Below are 24,212 nucleotides of genomic sequence, written 5' to 3'. Positions count from 1 at the left end.
GATCGGCATGTGTGATCATTGAGCAGTCTATGTGATTCTTTATGTTTGTAATCAGTTGTTTCAGAAGTCTGTGAGAATGAGATAGTTTTTATAAGAGAAAAGTCATTAAGAGAGAATACTTGGTTTTTGAGATCTAATAAAAGGATCTATCTTTCAGGTGTGGCTGGGTTTTTCCCTCGAGTAGGAGGGTTCTCCTGGGGTAAATCTGTGTCTTTTGCTTAGGCTATGATGTTAACAGTTCTCATTATTGCATTTATTATATTATGGTTCAAAACATTAACATATATAACTTTTGACATGAAAACTATATGAACTGCTCCTTTATGAAACAAAGTTATCGTATGCAAATTATTTACACAATAACTACACAGAATGCATATAACATCATCATCGAGAGGCCTCAAACATACTCAATATGAGTGTTTCAATTCCATGACACCAGGATACCAATCGTGGTCATTAGCCTGACGACATTTGCACTCCAAATAACATAAGAATGGTCAGTGACAGTCACAGAAAACTGTAGTTATATCTTTAGTGCCATCGATACAGAAAAACACGGGAACCTCCATTATGGATAGAATGGACACAGTGAGAAATGAATTGCCAATGATAGAAATAAAAAACCGATCAAACTTCTTTAATAGCTATAGTTGCAATGAGGAAGAACATGGAAGAAGCATGAATTTAATGGCAGATATAAGCAAGCTGCTTCATAAACACATACATGAAAGCATATTAAAAGTCCCATTCAACAAAACCATGACGAACATAGAAAGAAAGAACAGTTCAGCATCGAACAGGTTCAACAGCAATATAGGAGAAATATTAAATCCATATTAGCACAACCACCACAGGTATGAATGATATCTCGTCATTACCAAAACATTGAGTCACTTCCTTACTTTCTTCTCATTTCTTTTTTTCCTTTCTATTAACTTTTTCTTGATTTGCACCTTCCCTTTTCTCTTTGTCTCTCCCCACTTTCAAACGCTCTCTTCTCCCTTTTGTATCCCATGTTTGAGGGAGATGCAACTTTCCACATCATTCCCTTTTCTCTTCCTCTCTCCCCACTTTCAAATGCTCTCTTCTCCCTTTTGTATCCCATGTTTGAGGGAGACGCAACTTTCCACATCATGCCTTTTGACTGTTCATTAAACTTAACTTAATTTTAATTATGAATTATTTACATTTTTTTATTTAAATTTAAATTTTTATTCTTTAACGTTTTAATTTTTATATTATTATATATGATTAAATCCCATTTCAAGAAGGGGACATTTCCCTCTATGGATTTTCAAAAGGCAATGAAATTCAATCTTCTTTTTGAAGCATCTCTTGGATTTAATGTCCCATTTATTGTCATTTAAGAATTTCAATTTGCTAAATCGAGTTTAAAGCTGATTTAGGATCTTTGAGCTGCCAAAAAAGGAGTGAATATGATTCAACCTGTCTCTATCAAAAAACAAATTCCTACTTTGGATTTGTAGCCTAGTTTAGTGAAAATCTAATTCTCTACCATTAGAATTCTGCCATCTGCTTTTTTCTCAAACAAATATCCCTTATTGTGATATCCCCATCAATATAGGGTATAAATAAATATATTTAAATAATAATAATAATAAAGTTATAATCATATTATAATATATCAAAATATTGAGAATTAAATATTTAAATTAATAGTCATAATATATAAGTGAAACTATTATGCCCTATATATAATATTAATATTAATATTAAAAAAAGTAGGCAATAGCCTACAACACAATGGTAACTTGTGAGCCTCTCATGTGGGAGGTCTTGGGTTTGAATTCGCTTAACACATAAAAATAATTAATTACAATAAATAACAATAATTAATCTAGGCTTCGGCCATTTATTGATAAAATATATATATATATATATATATATATATATATATATATATATATATATATATTATTAACAAGATATTATCAATTATGAAAAGACATGGTTTTCGAGAATACAATTATATATATAGAATATTTACATTGAGAAATTAAAAATTGAGAAAAAAGGGAAAGTACATGGAACTAGTCTGCAAACAGATAATAAAAATAAATTAATGAAGGTCCACTGGGGAACATTACACTGATGGATAAATTCATAGTGTATGCAATTAGTGTTGAAATATTAAATGCTGCAGATAGTTGTCCCTAGAGCCAAATGCCCACCTACCACCTGACGGCCTGCAGAACAGTCAGAAACAATGAATGCAAGTAGGTGAGTTTTTCAAATCTGGAAAAGAGGGGGAAACATTTTTTGAAAAGAAAACAAAAAAGGGAATGATCTGATTCATTCGACCAGTGAGTGGAGTTGAAGAAGGAGATCAGAGCAGAAATTTGCAGAGAAGGAAGAAGAAAAAGAAGTCGATCAGCAGATCAAGTTTAAGTGCAAAGACAGAAGGAAGTTTGTTTCGTGCTTGCAGTTGCACGTGTTCCTTCTCTTGTCATTTTGTAAGTTTATTGTTTATTAGATTTGTCATGTGAAGCAATGATTGCTCCAGGCATTGTTTTATGCAACCATTAGAGTTGTAAGTTTAAAGTTTGAAATTTTACCAGTTTGAAGATTTTAGGGTTATTTTAAGGTTTTCTGGTTGAAGCCGAATGCTCTCAGATTTTGTAATAGTTTACTATATTTGAATAGCAAGCAGGCATACTAAAATCCATTGGTCTTCCTCTATTTATTGCATTTGAGAAGTTTATTGTTAAAAGCTTCATACTTCGGCTCTCTGGTTTTAATAGTGGAAAAATCCACGTTGTAAGTCTGGTCACTTGGTCTAGTCTTTGTCTAGGTTATAACTTTGCAGTTTAAATTGAGCTCACTCAGCATCCACTTCTGCCGAGCACCACTTTGTAGTGGCTGCCGAGCTCACTCGGCATTGCTTGCTACCGAGCTCGCTCGGCATATAATTGTGTCGAGTTGCCCTTTGTTTGCTGATCACTCGGCTTCCTTCTGTGCCAAGCTCACTCGGCACCCTTTGGTTGCCAAGCAAAACTGTCACTTGGCACCTTCTTGTGCCGAGCGAAATTTTAAGGTTGAGATTTTAATTTCTCACATGTTATCAAATCTTTGAGGCCCCACATCCACAGTGAGTTAGGGCTTTTTTTTTCTGGGATATTTCACATGGCAAGGGATGCAGGAAAGATATGGTAGCAGCCATCGTCCTTCAATGGAAAAAATTATGATACATGGGCAAAGAAAATGAAAACCATAATGGTTGCAAATGATTTATAGGAGTTTGTGATTAATGGGTTCAATGATGTGACAGACCCAACTCCGTATGCTACCCTCACCAACAATCAAAAGACTCAGTTGAAAGAATCAAGGAGAAAGGATGCCAAGGCATTAAGTCTTATTGAGACAGCTATGACAGAGACAGTTTTTCCTAAGATTGCAGAAGCAAATTATGCAAAGGAAGCATGGGATATCCTTGAGACGAACTTCAAGGGGACTGATAAGGTCAGAGTAGTGAAGTTACAGATGATCAGAAGAGAGTTTGAGAACCTTCAGATGAGGGATAATGAACCTATTACAGAGTTCAACTCACGAATCTCCACTTTGATAAACCAGCTTAAGTCAAATGGAGAAGACTATGATGAGCAGAGGATTGTAGAGAAGATACTGAGGAGTTTGCCTCAAAAATATGACAATCTTGTGATGACCATAGAGGAAGCAAAAGACCTCGCCACATTGACCATGGATGAGTTGATGGGAACTGTTCAAACCCATGAGCACCGGATAAACAGATCAACATCTACTTCCTAAGAGCAATCTTTCAAGGCTCAAGAGAATTCAAGAGGCAGGGGGAGAGGTAGAAATGGCTCCGGTAGAGCCTCAAGAAGCAGAGGTCATGGAAGGAATGGTCAAAGGAATGCTGGTGCAGAAAGCTTAGGAAGAGCAAACAACCATGGGGGACCAAGCACCTCTCAAAACAACTCTAGAGGAGGTAAGAAGAATTACAACTCCAATAAGAGTAATATTGAATGCTACTTCTGTCATAAGTATGGGCATTATGCAAATGAATGTTGGAAGAAACAGGGTGATCAGTCAAAACAAAATGCTAATGTGGCTGGTGTGAACATGGGAAATGCAAACAATCCCACAGCCTTCATCATGTGTAACATTGGTGAAGAAGGAAGCCCTAAGGTATGGTACCTGGACAGCGGATGTAGCAACCACATGAGTGGTAATGAAAGTCTATTCTCTTTCATTGGTAAGACTTTTAAGCATAGTTCCCAGAATCGCCCAAATCGCCGATTTGGCGATAAGATTCATGTGTGCCGATTTTTTTTTGAATCGGAAATTGCCGGCACTGATTTTTTCAGGTAAATTGCCGATTCAGGCAATTCATGAAAAAAATCGCCAAAATCGTCGCCGTGAATTGGCCGCGGCAGCTAACATGTTGAGTTGGAAATAATAATAAAATACTTGTTTTTATTGCTTTCTTTTTTGTCTTTCCTCTTTGTTATAACCCTAAAGGGCCTTCTAATTGTTAAGCATGAATAGAAGAGAGGAAAAGTGAGAGAGACGAAGAGAAAAGAAAAACCATAGGTTTCTAACCAGCAAGAAGGAAGAGCACCAAAGAAATCAGCAATCCATCTGGGGAGGCCATAAATTGCATTGGGAGCATTAAGGAGTCAATATCAACACTCCTCAACTAATTTGCAAGAGGTAAGTGCTGATTTTTTTTTTGCATGTTAGTGTATTATGCATTTTTTGTTAAATTTTTAGTGTATTATGCATTTTTTGTTAAATTTTTTTAGTTTTCAATATTCTTAGTTTAAATCTTGAATGTTCTTTATTTTTACTAAATTGCAAACTATGGTTTGTCGTTTTGTAGCTTTTATTAGTTTCAAACTTTGATATTTTACATGAATTTTTTTATCGCAGCACCCTTTGCTTTCATTTTCTGCAATGGGTAAAAAAGATGATTGTTGGAAATATAACGAAGAGTTTCCTAGAAGAACCAAATATCAAACAAAATGTATATCTTGTAAAAAAAAAAAAACTTCTGGAGGTATTTATAGATTGAAATACCACATTGCTGCTATACTATGACATGATGTTACAATTTGCACTAAACAAACTGCTGAGGCAAAACACACTTGTTTAGTGGCATTAGAAAAAATTGAACAAGACAAAGTGAATAGGAAAATGCAACTTGAAGGGTTAAGGGGTATTGGCTCCCATGTTTCTGCATCCGCAGCCGCATTTACATCTGCATCAACTTCCGCATCCGTAGGTTGTATTGGAGAGGGTTCTTCTAGGCCTCCTTTTCGTCCTAGTTCTAGTGCTCATGCGAGTGCTAGTGCTAGTGCTAGTCGGTCTTATACTGAGACAGAGTCCAACAGCAACCTATTGTGGCCTAGAGTGCAAAAAAACAAAATGGATAGTTACTTTGTGCCCCGCACTACTCCTGGTTCCCAACCCACGCTTGAGCGCATGGGTTTGAACAAGGAGATTCATGATGCTGCCAGAAAGAAGATATGCAAATTTTGGTACTTTTGCAACATTCCATTTGTTGCAACCAGGTAATTGATTTTATTTTCTTTGTTTTCTTTAAAGTTAAAATTAAAAGTAAAAATAAAGCTTTAATTATATCTACTTGTTTTATGATTTGAGACTTTGACATTTAAATTTTTATTTGTGACAGGGCTCCTTATTGGCAAAACATGATAGATGCAGTTGCTATTTGTGGTCCAAAGTTTAAAGCCCCAACTGAAGCTGAGTTGAGCGGATACCTCTTGTATGAGATGGTAGAGGACATGAGGATTGAGCTCGAGGAGAACCGAAAGGAGTGGATTGAAAAGGGTTGCACCATCATGACTGATGGTTGGACAGATAGGAGGGGAAGAACACTCCTCAATTTTCTTGTATCCTGTGGAGGTGATTGATCATTTTACTTTCCTACATACATAATTGTAAATTTTGATTTGTTGAATGTTAATTTGTTAATGATCCATTTAACATTATAATTTTTTGTTTTGTTACTTGTAGGATATACCATGTTCATCAAATCCATTGATGCTTCCGCTCATGTAAAAAATGCCACATACTTATGTGAGGCTATTGAGGAAGTCATAGCAGAGGTAGGGAAACAACATGTGAATCCAAGTGGTGACGGATAATGCAGCAAGTTCTGTTGCTGTACGTAAACTTTTAACTTTTCAAATTTTGAAAATAAATTTATTTGAATTTTGAACTTTTTCTAATTCTAAGTTTCCTAAGTTCTAACATATTTGAAATTTGAATTTCTAATTAGCTTAAAATTGTTGTAGGTAAACTTTTGATAGAGAGGCACCCTACCATATTTTGGTCCCCTTGTGCAGCACATTGCATTAACCTCATGTTGGAGGAAATTGGCAAACTTGAGTTTGTCAAGTCATGTGTGGAAAGGGCAAAAAACATATGCAAGTTTATTATAATCATTCATTTGCCCTTAGCACAATAAGGAAGTATACAGTAGGCAAGGAGTTAGCTCGCTCAGGCATCACGAGGTTTGCCTTGAATTTCATCACCCTGCGGTCCTTGTTGACATCAAGGGATGATTTGAGGAGCATGTTTGTTGGGCAAGACTAGATTTCATCTTCCTATACTGCGACCACTATAGGGATAGATGTGGTGGATTGCATATTTGATGAGAATGGTTTTTGGAACCCCGCTAGAGAAATCCTTAAAGTAAATTTATTACAATTTAACATTTAGTATTTTACCGTTTACTTAGTACTATGCTAATTGTTTAATGATTTAGTTTTACTTTAAGTTATTTTATATTTAAGTTTTGACTCAAATTTTTGTTTTACTTTATATGTAGGTCACTGAGCCCCTTGTATCTCTCCTACGAACTGTTGATGGGGAGAAGCCCTCTATGGGCTACATTTATGAGGGCATGGATAGGGCCAAGGAGGCCATTAGAGCCCAGTATGCAGGAGTGCAAGAGAAGTATGCCCCTATTTGGAACATCATTGATAGGAGATGGCAGAAACAGCTCCACTAACCCATCCATACAGCAACTTACTTTTTGAATCCGACATTTCGTTTCCATCCTGACTTCAAGGCAGATGCGGAGGTTCTCACTGGCTTATATACAGTGATCTAGAGGTTGAGTAGTGATGACGATAGCGCTGCTACAATTATTGAGCTAGACAAGTTCAATAATAAAGAGGGGCCACTTTTCTCTGGCAGGATGGCCATAGATGCTCGAACAACAATACAGCCAAGTAAAAATTAAATAATATATTCAATACTCATGAATCTAAATTCTAAACTTAAAGTTGATTATATAATTTTAAAGTTGTAATTTGTAAATGAGACTAATTGTTTTTGTGTTTGTTTTCCCTTATTTCAGATAGATGGTGGCAAATGTTTGGGGCCACAACTCCAAAACTTCAAAAAATTGCCATCTGTATTCTGAGTCAGCCAAACAGCACTTCTGGATGTGAGCGTAGTTGGTCCATGTTCAAGCACATCCACTCGAAGAGGAGAAACAGGTTGACAATGCAAAGGTTGAATGATCTTGTCTTCGTTCATTACAACCTTTGTCTTAGGATCAGACAGATTTTGGGCGCTAACTCAATCATTCTGGAGGAGATTGATCTAGAATTAGAGTGGCTCACAGAGGTTGTGGAACCAGTCTTCACTGAGGAAGACCGCGCATGGGTTGACCAGGTGGATATAGAGGCTGAGGCTGTGGCCATGGCAGAGGAGGCAGCTAGAGCACACTCAGGCATTGGTAGACGCACGCACAAATGCAGGCCCTAGCAACGTTGTTCGTGAGCCCATTGCCCATGTAGGGGATATGGCTCGGCAATCCTCTACGACCTACCTTAGACGCCTTTCTAGTAGGCAGACTGGATACTCAAAGGCTAAGGCTGAGGCTGCAACAGAGCCAGAGGATGATGATGAGGATGATGATGAGGCTTGAGTTGGAGCATTGTTTTTATATTTTGTTTACAGATATTGATAGTGATATTGAATCACTGATAGACATACATTTCAAACTTTCATGGATTTTCATCTTAGATTCTTACATACATTTATGATTTGATGTCTTATAGATCTTCATCTTACATACATTCTATGATTTGAATCATTATGATCATTTGATTTCAATTTACTTCAGCTAGCCTACAATTTACATTTTAGTACATAACATAGTTACGTATGTGATGGATTTTATGTTCCATGTTTATGTATGTTAAGTTTTAACTTCTATTTGATGATGTTATAGTGTGTTTAAATTATATTCAATAAAGGGTGCATGAAATAAGTTTTAAATTGTTAAAATCTCTACATTTAAAAGGTTTTTTCAAATTTGTCAATTCATCGCTGATTCACGATTCAATTCGGCTGTGCCGATTTTGATACGATTCCGATTCTCGTAACTTTGCTTTTAAGTCTGAAATTAAAATGGGAAATAATGGAACCATTCCCATAGTGGGCAAAGGATCTATTATGGTCCGCACCAAGTAAGGTGAGAAGAAGGAAATACAAAATGTGTATTTTGCCCCCGGTATGAGGCACAACTTGATGAGTGTTGGACAACTCATTCAAAATGGATACAAGGTGCTGATGGATTCACGAGAAAGATGGGAGTAATAGATTACTTGCAGCAGTCCAAATGACAAAGAACCAGATGTTCCCATTGAGGATAGAGACATGTTTCTCTCCTCAAGTCAATGCTGCACCTCCCAAACATGCATGTGCAGCAGTACACCAGCAATCAGCTCTTAGGAGCGTGATTGAAGACCCCTCCAAGCTTTGGCATCTCAAGTATGGACATCTTGGCTTTGCTAGTTTGAATTTGTTGTCCAAGAAAAGAATGGCATCAAGAAAGAGTTGACAGCGAGCTATACTCCGCAACAAAATGGAGTGGCTGAGAGAAAGAATAGGACCATTGTCGAAATGGCAAGAAGTATGATGAAAGCAAAAGGGCTCCCAACTGAATATTGGGGAGAAGCTGTAGCAACAGCAGTATATTTGATCAATAGGTGTCCCACAAAATCAGTTCATGACAATATACCACTTGAGGCTTGGTCAAGGAATAAATGGATAGTTGAGCACTTGAGAGTGTTCGGATGTGTAGCATATGCACATGTGCCTAAGGAACAAAGGCAAAAGTTGGATGACAAGGGTGTGAAGTACATATTCACAGGGTATAGCTCAGAATCAAAGACTTATAGATTGTATGATCCAATTAACAAGAAGATCATCATTTCAAGAGATGTGGAGTTTCTTGAAAATCAGTCATGGGATGGCTCGGTAGATGAATCCTCAGGCACTTCAAGTAAAGTGCTTACCATTGAAGAGGAAGAAGATGACATTAGTGATCAGCAAGAAGATGGAGCAGCGAACATAGATTGCAAACAAAGCAACCCTTAACATGCCGAGCAACAGCTCCAAGCACATCAAGACAACCCCAAGCTAGTATGCAAAACAGTAGCAGCAGCAATACTGAGAATTCAGATCCCACTCTCGTCTCCCTATTGCCAAGAAAGACCGAGAGTCTAAAGGAGATATACCAAGGTGAAAGGTATAATGAAGACTATGATAAGAGTGTAAATTTTGCATTATTTTCTCATAGTGATCCAATTTATTTTGAGGAAGTTGTGAATGAAGAGAAATGGTGTAATGCCATGGGTGAGAAAATAGATATTATTGAAAGAAATGACACATGGGAGTTAACTACATTGCCTCCCAATAAACAAGTAATTGGAGTGAAATGGGTTTATAAGACCAAGTGCAATGCTGAAGGAAAAATAGATAGGCATAAGGCACGTTTAGTGGTCAAAGGGTACAAGCAACAGTATGGCAGAGATTACGATGAGACATATGCCCCAGTTGCAAAAATGAAAACCGTCCGTGCTATCATAACAACTGCAGCCCAGCACAAATGGAAGGTATATCAAATGGATGTGAAGTTCGCCTTCTTGAATGGTGTATTAAAGGAAGAAGTTTATGTGAAGCAGCCACCTGGTTATGAAATTGCAGGTGAAGAGAACAAGGTGTATAGATTGAAAAGAGTTCTTTATGGACTCAAGCAAGCTCCACGAGCATGGTACAGCAAGATGACTCATATTTGATGAGCAATGGCTTTAGCAAAAGCAATGGTGAGCCCAATCTTTACATCAAGGCAGCAAATGGTAATGTGTTGATTGTTGTCTTGTATGTTAATGATTTAATTTTCACCGGAAATGATAATTTCCTAATTGGTGAATTCAAAGAGGCCATGAAAAATGAATTTGAAATGACAGATCTAGGTCTCTTGAAATAATTTCTAGGCATAGAAGTAAAACAAATGCATGATGGCATCTTTATCTCTCAAGAAAAATACGCAAGGCAGATCTTGCAGAGATTCAAAATGCAGAACAGTAAGGCAGCCCCAACACCAACAGCAGTAGGTCTGAAGTTGAGCAAGGAAGATTGTAGCAAAAGAGTGAATCCAACACTATACAAGAGCATGGTTGGAAGTTTAATGTATTTGATTGCAACTCAGCCAAACATAATGCATGCAGTAAGTCTGATTTCTAGATTTATGGAAATACCAAAAGATTCTCATTGGCAAGCGGGAAAGAGTATCCTAAGGTATGTGAATGGTACCAAGGAATTTGGAATTTTGTATACTGCAAGTAGTGATTTCAGGTTGGTTGGTTACATGGATAGTGATTGGGCTAGAAGTCTAGATGATAAGAAGAGCACTTCCGGATACGTGTTTCATATGGGATTGGGTGCAATTTCATGGGCATCCAAGAAGCAACCTATTGTTGTTCAAACTACAGCAAAGGCTGAATATATAGCAGCAAATGCAACAACACGTCAAACTATTTGGTTAAGGAAGATCTTGACAGATTTGAATAATAGGCAAGAGGATGGAACCACAATTTATTGTGACAACATCTCATCAATTGCATTGTCCAAGAATCCAGTCCTCCATGGTAGAAGCAAGCATATAGAGATCAGATATCACTTCATCAGAGAGTTAGTGGAGAATGGAGATATCAAGATGGAATTTTGTAAGTCTGAGCAGCAGCTAGCAGACATTTTTACCAAGCCTTGAGGCATTGGAAGTTTTGTACACCTAAGAGAGAGTCTTGGTGTAGTTGATTTGGATCAGAAGTGATCCTTGTTTGTTTGGCTCGCGACAAAGGGGGAGTGTTGACATATTAAATGCTACAAACAATTGTCCCTGGAGCCAAATGCCCACCTACCACCTGATGGCCTGTAAAACAGTCAGAAACAATGAATGTGGGTAGGTGAGTTTTCCAAATCTGGAAAAGAGGGGGAAACGTTTTTTGAAAAGAAAACAAAAAAGGGAATGATCTGATTCATTCGACCAGTGAGTGGAGTTGAAGAAGAAGGAAACCAGAGCAGAGATTTGCAAAGAAGGAAGAAGAAAAAGAAGTCGAAATGCAGAGACAAAAGGAAGTTTGTTTCGTGCCTGCAGTTGCACATGTTTCTTCTCTTGTCATTCTGTAAGTTTATTGTTTATTGGATTTGTCCTGTGAAGCAGTGATTGCTCCAGGCATTGTTGTATGTAGCCATTAGAGTTGTAGGTTTAAAGTTTGAAGTTTGAAGTTTTACCAATTTGAAGATTTTAGGGTTATTTTAGGGTTTTTTAGTTGAAGCCGAATGCTCCCAAATTTTGTAATAGTTTACTATATTTGAATAGCAAGCAGGCATACTAAAATCCATTGTTCTTCCTCCATTTATTGCATTTGACAAGTTTATTGTTAAAAGCTTCATAATTCGGCTCTCTAGTTTTAATGGTGGAAAAATTCACGTTGTAAGTCTCGTCACTCGATCTGGTCTTTGTCTGAGTTATAACTTTGCAGTTTAAACCGAGCTCACTCGGCATCCACTTCTGCCGAGCACCACTTTGTAGTGGCTACCGAGCTCACTCGGCATTGCTTGCTACCGAGCTCACTTGGCATATACTTGTGCCGAGTTGCCCTCTGTTTGCCGAGTTCACTCGGCTTCCTCTTGTGTCGAGCTCACTCGACACCCTCCTGTCACTCGGTACCCTTTGGTTGCCAAGCAAAATTGTCACTCAGCACCTTCATGTGCCGAGCGAAATTTTAAGGTTGAGATTTTAATTTCTCACAATTAGGTTGTTTATTGGGTGTATTATATATATATATATAGAATATTAACACTGAGAAAATAAAAATTGAGAAAAGAGGGAAAGTACATGGAACTAGTCTGCAAATAGAGAATAAAAATAAATTAATGAAGGTCCAATAGGGGACATTAAACTGATGGATAAATTCATAGTGTATGCAATTAGGTTGTTTATTGGGTGTAGGACGCTCAATATTGTTAAAGGCAGCATGCAAGTGGAAGACTGCCTCATGAAAAGGCAATACATGTAGCAGAAAGTCTATTGGGTCGGGACAAGGCCATGCATACACCAATAATCCATGTGTTTTTGCTGGAGGCCAAGGACATTGCATGAAACTCAAGCATGCAGCCCCCAAAGACAATCTTTATCATAATTTTCCAAGATAAGCGTGAATAAGATCCAAAGCCAAGGAAAATAAAGAAAGCTAACCTTCCATTTATTGGAGGAATTTCTATGGAGTGCACCTGAATTAGAGTTCCCTCTAATTAGATTATACTCAAATGCAAATTTGGTGAGCATACAATTAAAAAAACTAAAAAACTTGAAGCATGAAAACTACTAGTTAGTTCAACAAATAACAACTTATTTTGTTCAATGCAGTGCTCCATTTGTACTCTCTCGCTCTCTTCTTTTTGATGACCTATAATAGTCACAATCAAACATGAAACAGGAGAAGCTGCTGAGGGTACATACCTTTGCATACATAACACCACCTCCAAGGCCTGATACACTGACCAAATGATGAACACAATTTGAAACACTGATAGAGGAATCGAACAAGCAACAAATGGAGTCATAAATAAAATAAGATAGGCTAACTGCCAATGCATGTATCTGCAAATAGACGAGGAAAACCTGTCAGAAAAAACTCAAGTCTAAAATAAAATAAAGAGTGATATCAAGTATGTCAAAAACAAGACTGCATATCTCATTCAAACAATGTGCTTCCCACATTCAATAAAAATGGTTGACAAATTATTTAAATGAACAAAGTCAAACATGTCAAAACCAAGACCACTAATAATTTCAATGTAAAATGAATATCTTTTGATGCTCCTACATTTTATAGGCCATTCAAGCTTGATGATTCTTCTTAGCTCGTGATTAGATCTCTGCATGTGTGTGTGTAGAACAGCATAAACCCCATAACATGCAAAAGATGTAAAAACTAGAAAAAAGTAGTCAGAGCTATCCTATATGTGTACTGTAAAACCAGTGATGACAATCTGAATAATCAAACTAGCACTATAAAACCAGAAACTATAATTAAAATAACAACAATGTCATTTGAATCTAGATTTTAATTAAACAAAGTAAAACTTGGATATAAATTTAAAAGGGAAAAAATTAAATATCTTAAAAAATCTAAATTTAAATGTAACTAACTAAATAAACAAAATCTAAACATGTTTTTTGGGCATGTGTGAGGATCGTATTTGATGCAGATCTGAGGCATGTCATTCCTAATTGTGTGTATGGCACAGAAAAGTCTATGCCTGCTGCTTAATTCAGCTTGATCTTTATTGTTAGAAGTGGTGCTATATATATATATAATACACATACTATGCAGACAGTCAAAATAAATAATGCTTTGGATGTAAGCCAACATTTTTCTGCCGATCCTTGTCAACATTAGGTAGTGGTGTAAGACCATGCAACTTAAGGTTTGGTTGTTGGTGGTTGAGATAACTGTTAACCAATAAGTCTTTTCATTTAAATCAAATGTCGTATGTCAGAAGAGAGGCAATGTATACCATATCCTACTGAAACTATATCAGACGCTACTTACCATAGTAACACGGGGACGCGTCCCCCCCCCTTTTTGCCCGACGTCTCAGAGACTTCAACGCACCGGAGACTTGGGGACTCCGTCTCCCCGTCCCCAGCGGTGCCACTAGATTCCACCACCTCCACCGAGGATGGGGGACATCCTACTATTCACTATTTGCAAATTCAACTATTTATGTTTAATGTTCGATGTTCCAATTCAATGCAATGTTTCAAGTATTCACTCTTTTACATCTTTACATCCTATATTGCAATACATATTTTCATAACTAACATTTTTAAATACCATATGTATAGATATATACACCCCTCTTGTCCCCTACCGCCGTCCCCCCACCGTCCCCCCGCCGTCCCCAAATTAAGGCCCCTCTGTCCCCCCGTCTCGGAAACTTGTCCCCCCGTTTCGCCGTCCCCCCGTCCCTCAGGGTGGTGTAACTATGCTACTTACATATGGAAGTATTGACTACTCTATATTCTCTATGTTACACATTTACTTCAGTTGTAATTGCAATTGCTATTCTCAAGTAGTGTACAATTTGTCTGATATTCTCTAAAAGTGTTAAATTTGTCAGCGGACATTCTCACATTGCTGCCAAGGAATCCTAGCGAGTTTCTCTTTCTCAGCTTAGTGATATGCTTAATCTCAGAAGGCATTCACACCTGACATGGAGATGCATGTTGGGCTCTTCCTAGTTCGTCAAAAGATAGGCTGAAAATGTTCGTGTGAAAGGGGTGTTGTGCCTAGTATTTTACCTATTAGAATTATATCTTTATTATTTATTATTTAATAGTCAATATTGTAACTTGTGTAAATATTAGATAGTTTCTAATTTATTTACCAAAAAATTACCTAGCAAGTTCGACGCTTAGATCCTAACCACACATGTTATTTAAGCTTACCTAGGGAGCACATAGGATACTTTCCACTTTTAATGTATAGTTATCACTTTTCCACTTTAAGTGGATAAATTATCACTTTATGTCTCAAGTCATAAGATTAAAACACGTCATAAACTTATGCAATCCTATGTTTACCTTGACCTATATAACCAAGGGGTCCCTTTGTAATCACACATCATGTAATTATGTTGTATCATTTGCATCATTAATAGAATAGCATTATCCTATCTTCAGCCAATCTTATATGATATAGAGCATTGTACAATGACTCTTACAATAACAAGGGCATATATGGATGAATGAGGGATCCAACGGGAGATGAATCTGACAAGGCTATTTGTTCTACCTTGTGCTGCTTCAGTTTGGCAGAGAAGGCATACACTTCAACTATTTTCTGGCAGTATAGAATTTATTAGGAAACAAGCAAAGATATTCAACTTATAAAATGGATTACCATATTTTGGTTGTAATGTGCCATGCACTTCATTGCTTACATAAATAAGAGAAATTACAAATTTCTTAGGCCATTGTGTTCTTTCTCCACTTGATTGTGCTTAGATTATGTCACTATATGCTGCCATAAATTTGGCTATGCTCACTTGTACTGCCCACATTCCACCAAACATGAATAAGTTTCAAATAACATCCAATCTTATGAGATCCAACAAAGAAAATGAATAGTTTCAAAAAAAGATGTCTAAGAGGATGAAACAAAGATTTCTACATATGACGTCAACTACATTAAGAATACATAAAAAGTTTAAGATGAAGATAGACATCCAAATTTGATGCATTTAAGATGCTTGAGAGGTCTCAGGTGTATGCTGTTTTGAGAAAAAGCATGATATTTTCTAGGTCAGCTAGAGCTTATGTCAGTGATATAATTAATTGAAGGGTACATCAACCAAGCACTCCCTGTACAAGGTAAGGATTATTTGGCACAAATTTCTATATCTTGCTGAAATCAATCAATCGAATTGAATAGAAGCATAAGAGAAAAAGTAAACAGTATGAACCCACTGAATGTGCATTGCGATACTGCTTCCTAGAAATCATCACTTTTGCATACAATTACTATCATAGTTTGGTACTCCCATTTTTGCTAAGAAAAGTTGAAAGATCCTGAGCATTTTTATCTTCAAGTGAGAGTAACAAAGATATCTTTATCAAGTTACTTGTTCTTTTTGTTACTCATAATCATTTCCTATAGATGACAACTCTTTGTTATTATTAATTGATCTCTAAAATGATGTAATTTTCATACATTTGATGTTCCATTTTATTTTGATTTTGATTTTTAACTAATGGGAAAATTGGTTGGTCACCCACTGTGATGTGAGCTTAATGTTTGTGTGATAAGGCAAAAACAAAATCACTCAAAAGACTCTCAACATGAGAGAAAATGGAAAGTGAACAGAGAGGAAGAAATTCTTGGGAGACAGGATAATAATAAACCATAAGCCTGTTCTCAAAAAAAAAATCAAGCAGAAGGCTGTTCTAGGAGAATTACAGAGAACAAATGAAGTCATGCAAAGGTGTAAAACTAATTTCAGAATGATCAAGAAAATGAAGTCATTCAAAATTTAAAACCTAAATTTGGTAACGTTTGGTGTATTCTAGCTGCTAATGCGTCAAGAACAAAACCCTTAGCTTCGCAAATTGAAGAAAGAATGAGATAAGCAATAAAAACACCGCCTTGTGTTGGTATCTCATATGCCAAGTTAGCATTAGTAAACAAGCTTTGCATTTACCTTATGTTTCAAAGAATGCTATTAGTAGATAAAGTAGAATGGGACTCCATGGAGAAAATCCAATCTTTAAGTGTAGCAAGGCATCTTTTAATAAGAAGGTTTTCCTTATGCAAACAGTGTCCTCTTGGATGGGCACCCAACTTTATCCTCAATTTTAATTTTTTGAGATTGGCTAACCTTAAATATTGGAAAATGGAATTTTATTTACTTTTAGTTGTTTGTTTTTCTTTCCAGAAATCATATTGCAGATTTTTCAGATCTTTTCTCTCAGATTTTTGAGAGTTCAGTCAAATTTAGAGATATCAAGACTTCGGATTCAGAGCTTTCCCAGATATAACAATATCAGTGGTATCAGAACTCATTGATCAGATTTTTCAATATTCAGAGTCAGAACTATACATTTCAGATATAATTCATCTCAATTTGCATGTCTGTGTTTTCTTAGTCATCAATCAAAAATGCATACTTATCAATAAGACTCATACTGATGTGTTTTCAGGAGCTGAGGGTTACTTCACAGAAACTTCAACATTTTATTCAAATTGGTCACTCGAATTGAATAAAAGTGAGGAGAACAAATGATCATATGAGCACGGTGATTGGTGGAGTGTGCATTGGGATAGGGCTCAAAAAAATAGCTATCTTGGCATACAATTGGCATTATAGTATGCTAGTTGCTATGTTGCTAGGAAGATTTATCTGCTATTAGCTTCTTAGGAAAAATAAAAAATAAGCTAACTTATACAAGGCGGGTATAGAAGTTGGTCTATCCACACTGCAGCCTGTCTCAAACAAAGGACTCCAGAGCACCCACAAAACCTAGCAACAAAGTAAGATATTGAAGAAAAACATTTACACTGGTTAGTGAGGAGCATAAATGACAATGTCATGCTGAAGTTGAAAAATGAATAAGCATTTTTCCATTATTTCGAGTCAGAGAAACCAGCAAATCTCCATTAAGTTACCTTGTTTTTTGTCACTAAAAATTAGTTCCTAACGATGGCAAAATTTCTATGATTATTAGTTGATCTCTATGCTGATGCAAAGAACTTGAATCATATTCATAAGTTTCATACTTCATTTGGACTCTTTTGACTAATGAGAAAATAGAGTGTTCACCATTAATGGCATGCTTCCAAGTGCATGTCTAGTTTGATGTTTGTGTACAAGGACAATACAAATAACTCAAAGGACTCTAGGAAAAAAAAAATGCCAAATGTGAAGAAATAGTAAGTTTATTCTAGACAAATAGAATAAGAGTAAAGCAATAGTTTCTTGTAGAAAATAGGAAATAAAATAGAGAAAATAAAGCATGGCAAAGGTAAAGGATCGTTTCAGAAAAATGTAGAAAATAAAGTCATTCAAAGTATCAATTTGGTATTATTTGCTTTACTCTAGATTTGATCATGAGGTTCAAACCTTGGAAATACAATTAAAACAACATATGAGGTAAATGGAAAGAAACCTCGTCGACATCCACAAGATGTTATCTCATATGACAAGGTAGGATTGAAAAACAGCCTGTCTTTAAAAAATGTTGTTAGCCGACTGGATGGTCCCGGCGGTATTTTGTATTCGGTAGCCGACGGTCCGGCGGTGTTTCGGTATTCTGTAGCCGACGGTCCGGCGGTGTTTTTGTATTCTGTAGCCGACGGTCCGGCGGTGTTTCTGTATTCTATAGCCGACGTCGTCGGTAAATAGTTTGTAGTGGATAGAATAATTGTGGCCGACGAACCTCTTCGGGATGGTTCAGCGGTAGTATTTATATCCCGTCTGGGAGCTTTGTAAATCATCATTCACTTGCTATTGCGAATATTATTCTGCTATTCATGATCATTGTCTGTATGCGTTGATTTCTTTACCTATACGGTAAACATTTGGCGCCGTTGCCTTATGAATCTGGAAGGTGGGAGGAATGAAGATTGATGCCAAATCAGCTTAACAAAGATCGGAATAAGGCGAAGGGAAAAGATGGAATCCGTACTGCGCAGGAGAATTTAATTCTGGCACAGCAAGCCGAACGCCGACGAAGATTTCAAAACATTGCCGACGAAAACCGAAGTGCAGAGGAATTGTTGAAGGAGACTCGGCAGCGAGTGGAATTGGTGGAAGAAGCACGAGAGGAGTTCTTGAATTTGTGTTCGCCAAGGGAACAAAATTCAAACGGAAGAGCATCAACTCGCACGGCTCGCAATGCCGACGGAGCACGAGCGTGGAGTGACCTCTTCGTCCAGGATAGACTTCCACAGGAAACAATTCCGGAGGATCCTTCGTCTTCACCAAGGTTCGCAGCTATCGACACCTCCAGTGTGGGAGTGCAGATCGCCGGTGTGGGAGACCAGTCCGCCGGTGTGGGAGTACAGACTGTCGGTGTGGGAGTTCAGACTGCCGGTGTGGGAGTGCCGACCGCCGGTGTGGGACTGCCGACCAATGTAGGAGTGCAGACCTCCAGTGTTATGGTGGGACCCAAAGAAAAGCTGCCGAAATTTGAAGGCGATGGTATAGCCGACCCCCTCCGACATTGTAAGACATGTGAGACGATCTGGCGGGCAAATGGAATCACAAATGCCGATGAATGGGTCAAGCAATTTCCGGCAACCCTACGGGGTGTCGCGATTGATTGGTTTTCGAATATGGATCCACAGAAGCTGGATACATGGGATAACATTAAAAAGGAGTTCTTGGCGGAATTTATACTCTTGCGGGATGATAATGAAATCGTAGTGGAAATTTTCAATACCAAGCAAGGGAAGCACGAAACTATCCGTGTCTACGCCAGGAGATTAAAAGACTTAATAAACAAAATGGAAAGCAAGCCAGCGGACGGATTGCAGAAAAGGTGGTTTGTGGACGGCCTACGCTCATAGTTGCGGAGGAAAATGAAAATTGTACCACCGTCGTCATATGTCGATGCTTATAACAGAGCACTGGACCTTGAAAGTGCACAGAAGACAAAGAAGAAGAAAACTAGCTCCTCTGACTCTGATGATGACGAATCTGCTGGAGATGATAGCAGCAATGACGAAGGTAGTAGCAAAAAGGTTTGTGCCTTACAGAAGGATATGGTTCGAACGATGGAGTTTAAAAATATGCAAAAAGAGCCAAAAGGTAGTGAATTGTGGTGCACGGAATGTAAGACCGACGGTCATACTAGAGGATTGAGTCTGAAGAACCAATTCTGTGACATCTGTCAGATCATGGGACATTCGACAAAAGACTGCCCCTTTAACATGAAAACAAGAGGATCTCCGCAGGTACTTCTCACACAGGAGGCTTCCCCGTCAGGTGGTAACGGAAACACGAATGTCGCCGGCGCTACATCTGGAGGATACAGGAATAATCGGTGTGGACAAAATAACAACAACAATAACAATACCAATACGAGCAGAAGCCGGATTCAGTAGGATGCAAACAGACGACCAATTATTCAGTGCCGAGCATGTAACTTGTGGGGGCATTTTGCGCGGGAATGTCCAACAGCAAATACACCTCAACTATTGTGCCGATGGTGCAGACCCGGCGATCACGACGACTCAAAATGTCCAAAATCCGAAGTGAACTTGATCACTGTTGGAGCGGATGAGGAAGAAGTTCTTGCAATTACACGGCAACAAGCAAAAGAATACCCGGACCCCGCCGAAGAAAAGAAGAAATTTGCGGTAGCACGAGCGGAGGTTGGAAAAGTATCTCAAGCAGTAACACCTCCGGGCACCGCCGGCACTTCAGCAAGGAATTCCGCCGAACAAAACATAGTACGACGAATTTCGCAAACGGAAGTGCAAGTAATAAAGGTAAGTGATTTGCTTTTCACCATGCCCCAACTTCGATCTGCTCTTTCAAATATGGCAGGAGAATCAAGCCTCGAGAAGGGAAAGTCACCGGGAGAACCGAGTCAAAGAAAAGAAAAAGAAATTGTTACGGCAGGAGAAGATCAGATGTTGCTTGCGCTGAGGTCTGGACGGCACCCCGCAGTTGTCGAGATGGGGATACTTGGACATGTTCTCACAGACACCATAGTGGACGGAGGGTCCGGCGTAAATGTATTGCCAGAAGAGACTTGGAGGAAACTTGGACAGTCGACATTGTGGCCTCCAAGATTTCAGCTGTTGACTGCCGATCAACATGGAATTAAACCACTAGTATTCTCATGGCACAGCCGGTAACCATTGGCACCCAGCCGTTCCTCATGGATTTCGTGGTGATTCCATTGAAAAGGAAAGGCTATGACGCCATCCTGGGCCGCGAGTGGCTTATCGAAGCAAGAGCTCGACACGACTGGAAGAAGAACACTTTATCTCTCGAAAGTAAAGGCCGCCAATTCGTCATTGACCTGCATACCCAAATGGTAGGGGAAGAGGCCCTGTCGTCAGATTTTGAGGGAGAGGAGGACGAAGGTAGACGACGGATGGAACCTGATCAGGAGGGCGTCCTTCGATTGGACGGGGGAACAACAGATGACGACTTGGATTCCGTCAACGGTCTCTACCACTGGCAAATGGGGGACTATGAATTATTTCACAACTGTAATGTTCTGTCAATTGAGAATGACTATCCAAAGGAGTTTACTTAAGTAAAGGAGGGGGAGGCACCGTTGGATGTTACACCCGCCCATGCATTCAGTAAAGGAGAGACAATCAAGTACAACGAAGCTCTGCCGCAAACAATGAATTTGGGGGACGAGGCAGAGCCGAAGAACATACTAGTCGAAGATAATTGGGATCCAGTACTCAAGGCTGCGGCATTCAAGATATTTATGGACTACAAGGATGTGTTTGCATGGACATACAAGGACCTCAAAGGAGTACCGCCGGAATTGTGTGTGCACCGCATCCCGCTGGTGGACGGAGCTGTACTTGTACAAAAGCGACCCTACAGGATGAACAAGAACTATGCCGCACGGTTTACGGAGGAAATCAACCGGATGCTGGAAGCTGGCATTATCTTCAAGGTACAGCCCAGCGAATGGGTGTCACCGATAGTCATTTCATTGAAGAAGGATACTATTCAGATCCGGATATGCGTTGATTTTAGATGCCTGAATGCAGTGACGATCAAAGATCCTTTTCCGATTCCGTTCACAGATAGCATTCTGGAGGAGGTGGCAGGACATGAAATCTACTCTTTTATGGACGGGTTCTCCGGATACAATCAGATTTCTATAGCGGAGGAGGATAAGTTGAAGACAACATTTGTTGTCGAAGATGGGGTCTACGTGTACAACCGGATGCCTTTTGGGTTGTGTAATGCACCGGCCACATTCCAGCGGATTATACTGCATATCTTCGACAAGATGTCTGTGGGAAATTTCAAAGCCTTCTTGGATGATTGGTCAATATTTAGCACGGAGGACGGACACCTGGCAGCACTTGGTGAGTGTATGGAGAGATGTCGCAAGGCCCAGCTAGCATTGAATCCTAAGAAGTGCAGATTCATGGTTCTGCACGGCCGACTGCTCGGACACATTGTCTGTAAGGAAGGATTAAAGACGGATCCCGACAAGGTGAGAGTCATTCTGGAAATGCAGCCATCTACTAATGTGACGGAGGTAAAATCTTTTCTCGGCCATATAGGTTATTATCGGAGATTTATTAAAAATTTTGCCAAGGTGTCCCAACCGTTAGATAAGCTAACCTGCAAGGAAGAATCATTTAGATGGGAGAAAGAGCAGGATGAGGCATTTGAAGGGCTGAAGGTACGACTGGCTACAGCACCCATCTTGGCATATCTGGACTGGAATAAGGAGTTTCATGTTCATGTGGATGCCTCCAACTATGCGATCGGCGCAACCCTGGCACAGACTGGTAATCACAGACTAGATTATCCAATATACTTTGCCAGCCGGTTACTCTCAAAGGTCGAACAGAACTACAGCACGACTGAAAGAGAAGCCTTGGGAATGGTTTATGCTATACAAAAATTCCGTCATTATTTGCTTGCTACACCGTTTGTGTTTTATGTTGATCACCAGGCCCTGTTGTACATGATTAATAAACTCGTCATCCAAGGGAGGATCAACAGATGGCTACTACTATTGCAGGAATTCACTTTCAAAATCATTGTCCGGCCGGGAAAGAAACATGTCAGTGTCGACCACCTGTCACGGATCAGAACAGGAGAACCAACGGAGGGTGTGAATGATGACTTCCCTGATGCACAGCTATTTCAGATTGGCGTATTGCCGGAATGGTACAGGAGTATTGGCGAGTACCTGTCAACAGGACAGTTTCCCATGGGGATGTCACCAAATGATAGGCGCAAGTTGATAATCAGGAGTCGTACGTTTCAATTGATCAATGGGTTGCTCTATAAAATGGGGCCGGATCATATTCTTCCGCGGTGTGTATTGGAAGAAGAGATCCCGCAGGTGTTAAAAGAAGCACATGAGGGTCCTGCGAGAGGACACATGGGACCCGACACCACTGCACAGAAGATATTACTTGCCGAACTCTGGTGGCCAACAGTGTACAATGATGCACGGGAATGGGTCGTCGGATGTGACACTTGTCAACGGGTCGGGAAGCCGCTGAAGAGAGATTTATTGCCACTTCAACCCTCTCATGCACAGGAACTTTTTGAGAGATGGGGACTAGATTTCATTGGACCACTGAGGATGAGCAAGACTCGAAGGTGCCGCTACATCATTGTTGCAACGGAGTACTTGACCAAGTGGGTAGAGGCCCGTGCGCTACCAGATAACTCGGCCATTAGCACCGCAAAATTTATCTATGAACAGATCATCACAAGGTATGGAATCCCATTACAATTAACAAGTGATAAGGGAGGTCATTTTGTTAATCATGTTATTCGACTGCTCACCACTCAGTTCAAGATTTATCATTCATTGTCGAGTCCGTACTATCCAAGAGCAAACGGGCAAGCAGAGGCCACCAATAAAATTCTAGTATCCATCATCTACAAATCCTGCGCGGTGGAAGGTGCCAATTGGGAGAACTTACCCGCTACCCTGTGGGCTTACCGCACGGCGTACAAAGTGACGACAGGACACACACCATTCCAGTTGATGTTTGGACAGGAAGCGGTGGTTCCAGCGGAATTCATGATTCCGAGTCTCCGAATAGCATTGGAAAACAAATTGGATGACGACGGAAGCTTACAAGAGCGATTGAATAATTTGAATAAACTGGAGGAGAAACGGTTGTTGGCACAGTGGGCGACAGAAGTGGCACAGAACAGACGCAAGCTCTGGCATGATAAGCATTTGAAACGTAGCAGATTCCAGTCGGGACAGTTAGTACTGAAGTATGATGGCCGTAATGAAATCAAGCCGGGCAAATTCAAAGTGCGATGGGTTGGACCATATCAGATCCGAGAAATTGGCGACACTGGAGCAATCAAACTGGCAACTTTGGATGGACAAGAGATAGCTCAGTCAGTTTACGGATCCAAGTTGAAACCATATCGTGCAAGAAAGTTCTCGTCGTCATTGAATCCTCCATCGTCGTCATTACAGCACTCCCTGGCGGCGACGTCGTCTGAAGGTACCCCTGTTATTTGATGTATTCGAATTTTAAAAAAAAAAACAAAACAAAACAAAAAATATATATATATAATAAAGGGCCCCGCGGACAGAAAGGCCCGCGAGCAACTACTTGTCCGCGGGCAGTATAAGT

At 39.2% G+C, this 24,212-nt stretch overlaps 1 protein-coding gene across 5 annotated transcripts in view; it reads right to left on the bottom strand.

Moving 5' to 3' along the window:
* Window positions 1-24,212, bottom strand: part of LOC149543472 (uncharacterized) — a 76,114-nt gene that overhangs the window by 32,648 nt on the left and 19,254 nt on the right. For all 5 annotated transcript variants that reach the window (XM_089798274.1, XM_089798272.1, XM_089798273.1 and 2 more), the window contains one exon: window positions 12,836-12,976. In XM_089798274.1, coding sequence (XP_089654400.1) covers window positions 12,836-12,976 — 141 coding nt within the window. The remainder of the gene's footprint in view (window positions 1-12,835; window positions 12,977-24,212) is intronic.

The sequence above is a fragment of the Cupressus sempervirens genome, chromosome 8 (genome assembly GCF_028749045.1).
Source record: "Cupressus sempervirens isolate cs-2001-9-10 chromosome 8, ASM2874904v1, whole genome shotgun sequence".
NCBI classification, from domain to species: domain Eukaryota; kingdom Viridiplantae; phylum Streptophyta; class Pinopsida; order Cupressales; family Cupressaceae; genus Cupressus; species Cupressus sempervirens.
The sequence above is the reverse complement of the archived record's forward strand: the minus strand, read 5'-3'. Positions and strand labels throughout refer to the sequence as shown.